This window comes from Aphis gossypii, chromosome 1, assembly GCF_020184175.1.
Source record: "Aphis gossypii isolate Hap1 chromosome 1, ASM2018417v2, whole genome shotgun sequence".
Classification (NCBI taxonomy): Eukaryota; Metazoa; Arthropoda; class Insecta; order Hemiptera; family Aphididae; genus Aphis; species Aphis gossypii.
Window position 1 is genome coordinate 47,946,097 of NC_065530.1, and position 13,412 is coordinate 47,959,508.

Here is a 13,412-nt window from a genome sequence, read left to right on the forward strand (position 1 = left end):
AGCGAGAATCCCACATAGTATAATTGGGTCATCATCATTCGTTTATAATATAATATAAACATTTACATAATATTGCTGAATATTGTGTTTTAAATAAGTTTCTTAAATCTAAATAATATTATTTCCTAATATTTAACATTAAAAACACCTAGTCGATTAATTTTACTGGGAACCTTCTCTGACAGATGAAGAAAAAAAAATTAGACTAGTCGGACCCTCGGGCCAAAGAACAGTGTAACAATTCCATTAAATATAATATACAACACAATATTATGCTATATTATATATTAATAATTGTTTTTGTTATTATTTTCTACATATATATAGTTATATATATGAATTAAAATTAATATGCCGTAATGAAACACATTGGACCATGCTACTGTGAACTAACGGACTGACATTATTAATTAATTGACTAACCCGTTTATAGTAATATATATAATAACATTTTTTATTGTGTACACGAAATGGTTGTACGGACACACACTAGAATAGTAGTAGTATACATGAATTGCAACGATCGTAACAAACAAAAAAAAAAAAAAAACTTATAAAAAAACTTATATAGTTGATGCGGCACTATCTAAAGTGTATAATATTATTACTAAATGGAAGTGATGACAAACATTAACGGGTAAAAATTCGACGCGGTAACAACAAAATATTAATGACAAAATTGTAGACAAAAAGATTGATTCATAAAAAAAAAAAAAATATATCCAAAACGAAACAAAACCAAAAGATTATTACTATATGAATTATAATAATATTATAATACACGCAAATAATGTACAACGGTATATAGCGATTTATCACAGAATTTTTGATTAATTATTTTAGTCGTGACATTTATAGGTTATAAACCGATATATAAATATGTATATGTATATTATAATAGGCAAACGGCCGTGAACTTTATTTTGTAACACATTTGAAGAAATAAAAAAAGGTACATCGTCGGAGAGTAGAAAAAAAATTATAATAACAGATTCAAAAAAAAATTACAAACAATTATGTATTAAAAACAAAAAAAAAAAATAGAACGAAGCAAACAATATTATGATAATAAATAGAAACCATCGTGGCGATGAACATATATCGTTTTCAATTATATTTTTTTCAATAACAGTGTTTTTATTTTCAAATTTACACTTATCCCTAATAATAATATTATATTATATAATATTTACTACTATATATATTCGTTTTGCTATGCCTAAATTTTTTCGTTAAACATACAATATAATATATTATAATAATTTTATTAACCTAATAAACATCGTAATTAAAAATGTCTAAAGCTATAGTCGATGATAATAATTATTAATATTATAATATATAGTCGTGAATCGAGAAACGTACGTTTAATTAATATCGTATATTATATTATTATTATATTTTATATATTATTATACGTAAACCTAAACTAACGCGCAAGTTTGAATAATCATAATAATATTAAAATTACTACCGAAATTATATATTATATTATCCTAACCGGTCACTATATGTATAATATTATGTTATATGATAATAAAACGACTAGAATTTATTTAATTCCCGTGAAAAAAAATGGTCGGCTTGAATACCGTGAATAATATTATCCTCTCTAATATTAATATTATATGTAATATTGACTCGTCATTATTGTTGTCGTCGTCGTTGTCGTCGTCATGAGTAACACATTTTAATGTAAAATTATGGACAGTTTAAGATCGACAACGACTTTGTCGCGTAATTTCGACGAGTTAAAGATATTTAATTTTTATTAAAAGTAATATTATTATATATGATGTATCGTCTCAGGCATGAAACGGTTCCGAAATTAATTTTTTTTTTTTTTGATTTGTATAATAATAATTATATAATGTATAATATATAATAGTTAATAAATTACGTCCCATACGTATACCTAATGATCGATGATCGATGAAATGTTAAATAAATGAACCCAACCCCCTCACGGAACAAAAAAAAAAAAAAAAATAATAAAATCAACAACAGACCGAAAGCGAGACGTATTATGGACGACTCAAAATATGTAAATGTATATAATATATATAATACATACAATATACATATACATACTGTATATAATGTTAGCGGTAGCGATTTAAAACGCATAATAAAATAAATTATTGTTATTACAATAAAAATAAATAATAAGTAAGCGCATAGACACATGATAGTATATATAGTAATATTTAAGTGATACATTTTATGTATGTATTTTTTTTTACGTTTATATAGCGGAATTTTTTTTTTTTTTTTTATAAGAGAGCAATATTCCGGCCGAGCGTCTGGGCCGAACGTTCGCAAACCACGTCTCGAATATATTATATATGATATTATTGTCGCGGATAACAAACTCTGGAGAGTTGAGTATATAAAGAGCGAGTATAAGTAAAACGAAAAAATAAGAAACTCAGACGACGAGCAATACACGGACGACAGCGAACGACGATATGGGGGCGGAGAAACAAACAATAAACACAAACACACGCACAAACACACAAACACTGAAAAATATAATAATATAAACAAACACACACGTGGATATCATATGTAGGTAATAGTAGTGGTATATTATATAGATCGAGGGGAATGCGATATCACTCCGCGTTTGGTGGGTGTAGGGGAGGTCATCGGTGGTGGCGTCCGGCGAACAGTGCAACGAGTTTAATATATAAAAAACGCCATTTATTACGAATTTTGAAATATTATTTTATGCTTAAATCTCAACGATATAGAAATCGACGGAACGGATGGCACTTTCGGTTTTGCGAATTCGACCCGGAGCACTGGTGTCGTCATTAATAATAATAATAATAATAATATAATATAATAATAAGAATAATAATAGTAATAATAATAATAATAATAATAATAATAATTATGTTCACAGAGGCATGGCATGCATATAGAAAGGATGGGTGTTGTGATGGTTGTGGTGATGGTCAAGCAGTGCGGGAAAAGGGAGCACAGTGACCTGTGCGTGGTTATTACCTGCTGGATACGAGAGTCCGAAACTAGGGTAACCCGAAAAACCTCGGCTAGAGGCATAAGCCGCGTACGCAGCAGCCGGAAAACCTGAAACACAAACACATACGCGATTAGTATATCATATAGATATATGTATAAATATAGCAGGGAAATTGTTCAAAGTAAAACAATAACGATAACAATAACAGTAAAAATAACAATGACGATGATGATAATAATAATAATAATAATAATATAAACGCGCGTTGAAAACGGAAATGAGTGTAAGCGCGCAACTAGGTACCTACAGGAACGAGTGCATATAGAGTATATCACGATTATAAATATATATATATTATATTGTGGCACGCCAGGAAGTTACAAAGAAACGAGTAGGTAGACTTTTATACAGTCGACATATTATTATATATAATATATATTACAAAGTGAGGTTGTCGCGATAAGAGACAAGTGTGAGCACTGAATTATGAGAAATACCTCTATAGGAGCTATGATACGTGTATTTATTATTTATTGTATAAGTTGTACAATATACAGCACACAATTAATAAAATATAATAATTTGATTAGCCTAATCTAAGGCGTTAGGCGCGTTTAAGTTTTTGGTTGAAGAAAACGCTAAATGGATCATTTTTGGTACCTAAAATACTAATATAGACAATTTTAAGCTGATTGAATGTTTTATAATATTTTGTTTGTAATTGTAAAATTGAAAAAAAAACCGAAATTGATTGATTTTATATTAAAATATTTTAATGCCCACGCAGTAATATGCGACGCTATAATATTAGCTATATTTTGTATCGTTATAATATTAATAGACTTTAATAATATTATTCATCTTAATATGGACGCCCACAAAATGAATGGATTAATTATTACGATTAAAATTAAGGTTCTTGGTCTTATGCGATAAAAAAATGAAATAAATATTATTTCAAGTACATATTTTATTTAATGTTATGCGCCAGATCTGAACAGATGCAATGTGTAATCAATTATAAAAGTCCCATACTTTAGATTTAGGGTAGTTGTAATATTTTTAAAGAAAAACGAGTATAGCTTGAGTGAAATGCTTGAATAAAAATAAATAGAGGGATGACATTTCATCCACATTATTTCACTTCCATTATATACATTATAGACGTCCGTAAGTAATACATGTCATTCAAGTTTTCTCCTGTAGTCTGTAGACTAAACGTTTAATACTTTTAACTAAATTATACAATACCATATTTATCAAAGTCAAATGAGATTAGGTGAAAAAATCGTTTAGATAAAAGTATTATTTTTTATTTGAAGTAGTTGATAGTGATAATAATTTTTACAATGAATGACGGTGAAGGTAAAATTATCAACGTTCAATACTAAATCCTAAACTCAAAGTATTTAACTATATTTTTTCCATCTACTTAAGTAATAACAATTTTATACTTATAATATTAATATTATATAATATCTACGAATATATTTTTGTCATTCGTAAGCTTTGTGTTAAAACTTTATTAGGATCGGTCTTAAAAACTTGCTCATAAAACTGTATCTATATTTATTTTTATTTAGGCAGTATATCTTTTGGGTTAATAATCTTAATATTCATATTTTACTGAGCAATGAAATACTATTAGGACGCGTTTCTGTTTGGTTCAAATGATTTGTAAGTTTTAATAATTTAATCCGATAAACTCATATAAAAATTCCATTTAAAAAGAGATTATAAAAATAACTCGTTAAAAATGTCCTTATAAACGAGTAATTTTATATTATTTAGGTCGTTATAAAATAATCACAATATCGAAAGCTGGTACTATGCCATTTGAATTATTTTATATTTAAACTTGGAATATATTATAATGTTTTATTATATGAGTTGGGTGATTTATTGTTTCGTCTCCTGCAGCAAATCTCAAACGTATAATACGCATTTTATGAATACGATTACTTTTCCTCTTATTCCTTTTACGTCCAAATGAGATATTAATATCTCAATGAAACATTTCTTAATTGTACGTCATTTAAATAATTGTCAGATTGTATTATAAAAGCGGATTTTTATATATACAAAAAAAAAAAAAATAATAATAATAATAACGACATAAAACGCGATATAATTAGAATATATATATATATATATATATATATTATATAAAATTAAAAAAAAATGTATGCTAACAAACTTCGTAATTCATTCAGTGCTTAGTTCCTCGTTTTAAGCGGTTTGTAATAATTAAGAAATCTGAATACAGATTAAATTAACAAACATTATATTATTAAAATAATTTAATAAATATTATACGAATAAATAAATAGTAATTTAACCGCAGTGAGATAATTTTTATTAATTAATTAAACTTAATAAAAATGTACCGTTATAATTACCACTACGTAGGTACATTAGTAGAAAAAAAAATGTTGGGCCGCAAAATACGTCGTTATCAAAACAGTGTAGAGTAGATTTAAATATGAAAATAATCTCAAAATATTCTATTCGAAACTCGTGACGAGGACAAATCAAAGTGGGTCGACAATCTGTTTAAACGAACAACGGTTTTCGAGTGTTTATCGGATGCTGTTTTTGGACGGAAAGATAATACTATTTTGTCGCACAAAACGTATACAATTATACATATATCATGCACAATATATATGGTATGTATAAAATTAATGTAAATATATATATATAACGGTCTTCCAGAGGAACAGCAATAATAATATAACATGAGCATCATAAATAATGGTTTTCGCACGATTTCGTCCGTCGCTGACGAGTGCCGCCGCCAGTGTCCCCCGCCCCTCATCGCCGCACGCGCAAACAAACTCGCGGGGTATTTTGTACACCGAAGATTGATATCGCGAATTCATTATGGTGATTCGTTGTCCCCGGTTGGATCTCAAGTATTTCTCTGAATGAACGGAAATTTGGTATAAAAAGAGGGATGAATGTCAAATGTTTTTTTCCCGTCCCGTTCACCTCTCGCCGTGTAACGCAAACGTGGCGTTGCGCGGCTCGAGGGGACGATCATCTGTCTTGGCACTGTCGCGATGACTGTTTGGACGTACACGAATCCATTTGTCGGGCATACCAGATAAGCTTCGCCATATCCCTTCTAGTGCTTTAGAGTGACAAGGGGCTTAAATAAAAAAAAAAAAAAAAAAAGGAAAAAAAGAACGAGCCAGCGGCTGACGCAGTTATTATCCGTAATTAAAACGGCAGCGGATAAATGCACGGTTAAAATATGTTTGTATTAGGTTTTTTCCAAATGTTTTCTACCGAAACAAAAGAACAATACTATTATACAACATTAATATTACATTGTGTATAAAACATCGTTTCAGGCGATAAACTATTTTTGACCGAAAACTTATCGTGGCGATGGAATTTTCGTATTTGCGTTTCGCCATTGAACAAAAATTAAAAGTTCGCACAGTTCAATATAATATATTATATAATTTTGATAGACAAACTTTATATAATTTCGTTTATAAATTATAATGATTAAAATGAATCGTTTTGACGCAATACATATCGAACGGATTAATGAGAACTGTGACGACGGGAACGCCGGACACGATAAAGGAATTAGTCGTGTCTTAGAATAATTTGTTATGCGAACCCAACAGCGAGTGTCAGCTATCCAGCCCAATTCACCCTCACCTAGCCGGTGTGTCCCTCATTTTACCACCATCTTCTTCCCACTATTCATAGCTCGGTGCCGGTACGGGCGAGGGAGACCATTTGTCATTGTCTGAACACACTTCCCTCTCCTTCGACCATCCCTTAACCAGGAACTCCGTCATCATCCAACCAATCGGCCATTCGCCTATACACAATAATAATATATATATGTATATAGGTTCTCTATTGTATCGCGACTCCAGTGCGTGCAGAGGGTAGAGGTAATGTTTATTATTTTGTAACGACGTTACACATCAGCCTTGACGTGTTACGTTACTAATGACGCCGAAATCGGACAGCAGCCACCCCTCCCCGGTTAAACTTTGTTCGATTAATTATATTCAGGTGTAAAAAAAGAGACTGCAGCGATATAATAGTAACAATAATAATATTGTATAATAATATAATATTATAATTTATAACACACGCAAGATCGAATTGTTAAAAAAATACGTCATATTTGTTTTATTTTAAATAAAATTTTATCTATTGTAAGTAATTATTATGGTACTCACCGTCAGGCAAGGTCCCCAATGGCCACATAAAATCTAAAAAAATCAAAAAAAAATCACGCATATTAATATTTTAGTATAATATAAACTATAATAATTATCAGTTTAACATCATAAAATTATTCAATACAATTAATTATATTATATTAAGAACATAAATCGTTTCGTCAATATAACATTCATCATACAGTTTATCAATCCATTTAAACGTGTGCATTTGAAACGTTTGGTTATGTGATCGAATTTTTGGGACGGTATTATGGAGGATTACGCGATGGTCGTTATTTTTCGAAATCACATAAATTTATTTTAAGTGAGAGCTTTAAGGACTAAGCTAAACTATAAAAGACACTATGTGTTACGTATATAATATATAATATAATAATAATAAAATAACATAATAATTATAGTTTTATCTAAATTTCGAAGAACGAAAAAAAAGTAGAAAAAACCTAAGTCTAATGTTCTGCGAAGAACGAAAAATATTAAGGTATCTAAGATAGAACAATAATAATTGAAAAATATTCTGAAGTTAAGTGTATAAAAAAAAAATAAAAACAAAAAAAAAAAATAATAATATAAAAACGGGATAACAACTATACGTGTTATAAGATTTTAGTATGACCGGAGGTCGTATGGACACGTTTCAATGTACCTATATATTATGTAAACAATTTTTTTTTATTGGTAACTAAAATACGGCTGAATTGGGAACCATTACACATACTACAGTTTCCAATTCAGCTCGTTATTATTGGGATGCATTACAATATAATCAATAAAACTATCTATAAACACAAAAAATATAATTTAGTTATAGAACGTATAAATATTATACATAGTAATAATTACAGTGAAAATGTCCACTAAACATAATCAAATCTAATCCAGAAGAACCGTATAATATTATATTATAAAGTCTTCGGCCTGATACAATAATATAATCAAATTTTAATATTAAACATATATTATTATAAATTACCAACACTCGTTTGTTATTTTATATTTAACAATAATTATCGTAATAGTTCATAGTTAAATGCGCAGATTATGGCTGATTATGTATTGTTCAAAAAGATGATTATTTATTTTATTTTTAGGGTCTATGTACACGAAATTTCTGAATCACATAACAAATATATCAATAATTAATGTATTTTTTAGGTACAGATGTATATTATATACCATACGTATGCAGATCTATCTTCTGGTATTTATAGTAATAAAATATATATTTTTCCGTTTTTATTTTGCTTTGCAGTTGCTAGAAATATTTTTAAACTAATGGTTCAGATCCAGGTCCACCAGGTCTGTAGTCAGGGCTGTCAGTGGAGCAAAACTATAACATCCATCCCACCCGATCTATTAAGTGGGCGGGTAGTTAGGTGAAGGGAAAAATATAGTTTATATATTTTTTAAAGCGTCTAAAGAATATTGATCGGAACTTTGGCAAGAGCTTATAATGCCTCGGAGAACGTAAGCCGATTAATGTCGGACAATATGATGAAAAAATCCCATCAAACTGTTTGGTCCGTTAGGCGAGATTTTTTTTTTTAATAAAAATCACGTTATATATCTTGTGTATATAGTACGAGTATATATATATAAAAAAAAAAAAAATACGAAAACCGAATATGTAATAGGTGTTTGGATGGTATGTCGACAAAAATTGGCACGAAGGTCTTATACAAAGCCGCAAAATCTACGCATTTTGGTCACATCCATATTTAAGAAAAATCATTCTTCAACCGGTGAATTATATATTTATATTTTTCAATTTTTCACTAAACGAGCTGTGTAATAATAAATAATGATATATACATAGAAAAAAAATAATACAAATAATTACTCGAACAGGAGACTTATTTGTATATAGATACACAAAATAATACTGCGAGGACGATTTTTTTTTTCAATAAATAATCAAACGATAACGAAGTACAATATTTATAATATACATGCTGAATTAAGATGTGGTCTGAGAAAGTAGAACGTTCAACTACTTACATCTCACTATTAAAATAATATATAATACAATGTTGAAGCTACCTATTGTAAAACGCACTTTTTTATTTTAAATGATCCGAATACAAAATCGTCGGCTTTTTTGATATATTTTGTTTTTCGGAATTTCGTCAGCATCAGTCTGTTTCGATAAGAAGAGAGAAAATCGATAAGAGCAAATAATGTCGGTTAATAAATTATATGATTCGCATGTCTCAGATCTCTTATCGCAATGAAATATAGAATCGATAGCGAAAACGCTGCGACGTTTCACGTGGAAGACCATACATTAAAGTTTTAAAACGTCGATATGTATTATATACGAAAAATCTCAAAATATGTTTCCACTATTATTTTCGAATGTTACGCGATATGATTATTATATGATATTATGATACATTGTTGCGTGAATCGGAAATGGTAATTTTCAAAATATTTGATATGCAATGGTTTTTAGTATTTAAATATAGGTAAAACACATTAGGTACTATTAAATACTTAGGTACACGCAAGGTAATCTAGTGATATGATAAAATTTTCAAAATTTTACTCTTTCGAGTGTAAATGATATTATTTTATAATTTTATAATAGTGATAGAAATTCAAAAATTAAACGTAAAAAAGAGTATCAGCTAAACGGGATATCAAACCACTATCTACTTACTAAGTGATAACAAAATATAATTAATTAATTTACAATAACTGTTATTTTTTTTATACATAAAACGTTACAAATAAGTAATAATATAATATATGGTCTATACTACAGATATAATATATATTAATATAATATAATAAATTTGTATAGGTACAATATAATATTCTAATGTTGTATCGATATAATTTTTTTGTCTATTCTAAACTCATAAATGTTTCGTCATTATGATTACATTTTAAATGTAATCGTTTGCCGAAAATAATTTTTAACGACGACAATAGTATTACATAAATACCTACGCTACAGGAATTAGGTTTTAATATTGATGATAGCAAAAAAAAAAAAAAACAATTACTTATTAACAAATACCAAGAGCAGGCCACATCAGACATAGTTAACTTACGGTTCTAGCACATCCATTTTGGTACCGGTTAAACATAGGCCGCAAGGAAAAAAATTTGTATTTTTTCGCTACACGAGTCCCAAAGCTCTCCCGGACTAACACATTTGGTAAACGCGCAAACACAATATAATAATACCATCGCACACAATACTCTTCTGTTTTTTTTTTAATATTATTTTTTTTTTTAAAAAAAATACAAATAGGACCCGGTTTGTGAGAAAACCCACAACCGGTTTTGGTTTTCGTGTAATGTATATATGTACATTTTTATTTGAGGTTTTCATCGGCTAGGAATTGTTGGGAGCATCAGCCGATAAGGATTTCAGCGGTTCGAGATTGCTATAGCGTTAAAATGGGAGGGGGCTACATTTTTACAGTTTGACAGGGAATAAGAGACGCGTTCGTTTAAAACGTTATCGGCAAATTGGAGGTCTGGTAAAGGGCGGGAATCTCGGCGGCGCCGGGCACGCCTTGGACGGCAAACGCGAGCCCTTCGGGGAAATTAAACGCAACCGTCTGCGGGGGTGGCTGTTGCGGCTGAGGGTTGCAGACGGGCAAGCGGACGCCGGCGGCCGCAGCGGCCAGCAGACGTTTGCACGCGGCCGCCTGCTGCATCGCCCCAATCATGGGTAGCTGTACGAGCGACGCGGCCGCCGGCTGATGGTGCTGGAGGTGGTGGTGAAGGTGTTGCTGTTGCTGAAGGTGGTGCTGTTGTTGGTGCAGCTGCTGCTGCTGTTGCTGTTGCTGTTGGTGGTGGTGGTTGTGGTGGAGGAGGAGGTGCTGCTGCTGATGCTGCTGCTGCTGTTGTTGCTGGCTGGCGGCCACCGCGGCGGCGGCCACCGACTGTTGCGGCAGCGGATACGGCGCGAAACGGTAACCGATGGCCGCGGCCGCGGTGGCTGGCGTGGCCGCGATCATCGCGCCGCCACCGCCTCCGCCACCCACGCCTCCCCCGCCAAAGCCAACGCCACCGCCACCACCCCCCAACACAGCACTGGCCACGCCACCGACCACACCATGGTGTTGGTGATGATGTGCGCCGGATGGCGAGCCACCCACCAGACGGTGGTGATGATGGTGGTGATGGCACACGCGCGACCCACCACCGGCGGTGCACAAGCCCACGCCTGATTTTTTCATAACAATAAACTCACCGTAAGTCCCGCGGCCAGCAGCTCGCGTTTTCGCCAGGTTGGCCGGCAGCATCACTTCCTTTGGTTGCGCTTTTTTACACTCCACCTGCGGAAGTACAAAAAAAAAAAATCAGTGTCATTGGAAAAACAAAAGATAAAAATTTTACTAAAATAGATTAATTTCCTCGTGTTCTTTAACCTGTCCCCGCCGTCGCTCCACTACGGGATTTGATGTGAAGCGCACGGATTATTACTTCACTCATCCAAACAGAAATGATGCGATTTATTTCAGAAATATTTAATAGAACACAATCATATAATAATTTATATAATATTATTATGAATTATCTTGGAACTTAAGACAGGAATAATGAAAAATGTTATATCTATCTACATTATTTTATTTTTTTGTATTTTATATTATTTTTAACGCGAAATCTTAGTACGTAAAACCAAAAGTGTCTAATAATATAATATTCCAATTACATTTAGAATACTTTGAATGCATGTATATGAGTGATGATTTGTTCTTGTCTGTCGAATGGGAATACAAGCGAAATGGGTGACTTTGAATGATATGGATTCCATGCTTTTAAAGGACTGTTCAGTGTAGCCCATGACTAACGACTGAATGATTAATAACATAGATAATATATCAGTTTATGTATACATGAAAAATGGATACAACTTTAGGTTTATAACTGTTTGTCAATATAATTGAAGAAAAACGCAACAGAAATATAAATTACTTGATAATAATTAATAACGTTTGAAACTTCCCTTTAAAAATATTTTTCTTTTTTATTTATAGCTGAAATAAATATATCGCTTTAATAATATGACGTTAGGTTTAACAATTTTTCCATTAAAGCACCAACAATTTGAATTAGAATCACTACTGTTCACGAAAATATTATTATATATTATGTCGAATATTATTTTATGATATTAGGTTTAAACATATGAGTATCATGGTTTAACTGCACATTCATAACTAAACGGTGTTAGTAAGTTGTAGTATTATTGAATAACTATGAACGATATCATGCATAGCCCTTTAATTTTTCACATATTTTCCCGGAGAGATACTAGGTAGATACTAGGTATAAATATTTATTGCCAATGGGCTACTATTATCTTATTTTACGGTCGGAGAAACGGATTTACGAGCAGCCTTTGGGATTGCGTATCGTGAAACCTCAAGTATCGTCAATGTGCAAATGTTAAAGTGACTGTAATATATTAATCGTAATGCTTGTAAAAGTCTTGAATTTTATTAAAGTTAAGAAGACTAATTTTTAAAAGGTGTAAAATTTTAGACTACATTTAAAAATAGTTTTTCACTTAATAAAGATATATAAATTGACGGGGAAATTTTCACACGATCAGCTAAATATAATAATATGCGGATTATCCCGTACGACAATACATCTCATCTATTTATTAGTGTTTAGGTACCTTGATTATACAGCAACGACACAGGCATTTGATAATTGATAGTTTTATCCGACTATAATGTACAGGGAATGATTGTGTCGATGATGATAGTAATAACGTTAAATATGTACCGTAAGGCCACTGCCCACTATATCTATCGACGGGCGTGCACAAATATTAATAATGTAATACTATCATGCACATAATAATGTATTATATTGACATATTGTGTTTCTCAATCTAGTCGATTATTAACCTTATGGTATATTCTATGATATGTATGGCCGCACCTACACCTGCGTACGATGCTTTGGCAACATACACGTACACATACTTAAATTTAAATTATACATCCGATGACTGTCACGATATCAAAGCAGTGCAGAGTACAACACGCGCAAACGTCACCCTATAATACTCGCCCGGAAGGCCGGTTTGGGATCGTGGACACGCAATGGAAGTAGCATATTGAAGAGGAGGGGTAAATCATCATTTCAAAAGAAAGTTAACCGAAGCACTGAAACGGTAAATGAAAATGAAAAAAATAAAATATAATGAAAATCCCTAGCCGGAATGAGGTTTT

At 31.3% G+C, this 13,412-nt stretch overlaps 1 protein-coding gene across 8 annotated transcripts in view; it reads right to left on the reverse strand.

The window, feature by feature from the left end:
• LOC114131383 (RNA-binding protein Musashi homolog Rbp6) overlaps positions 1-13,412 on the reverse strand; it is a 368,433-nt gene that overhangs the window by 35,245 nt on the left and 319,776 nt on the right. For all 8 annotated transcript variants that reach the window (XM_050198728.1, XM_050198726.1, XM_050198727.1 and 5 more), the window contains 3 exons: positions 11,414-11,498; positions 7,198-7,230; positions 3,010-3,093 (listed from right to left, as the gene is read on the reverse strand). In XM_050198728.1, the coding sequence (XP_050054685.1) occupies positions 3,010-3,093; positions 7,198-7,230; positions 11,414-11,498 (202 nt within the window). The remainder of the gene's footprint in view (positions 1-3,009; positions 3,094-7,197; positions 7,231-11,413; positions 11,499-13,412) is intronic.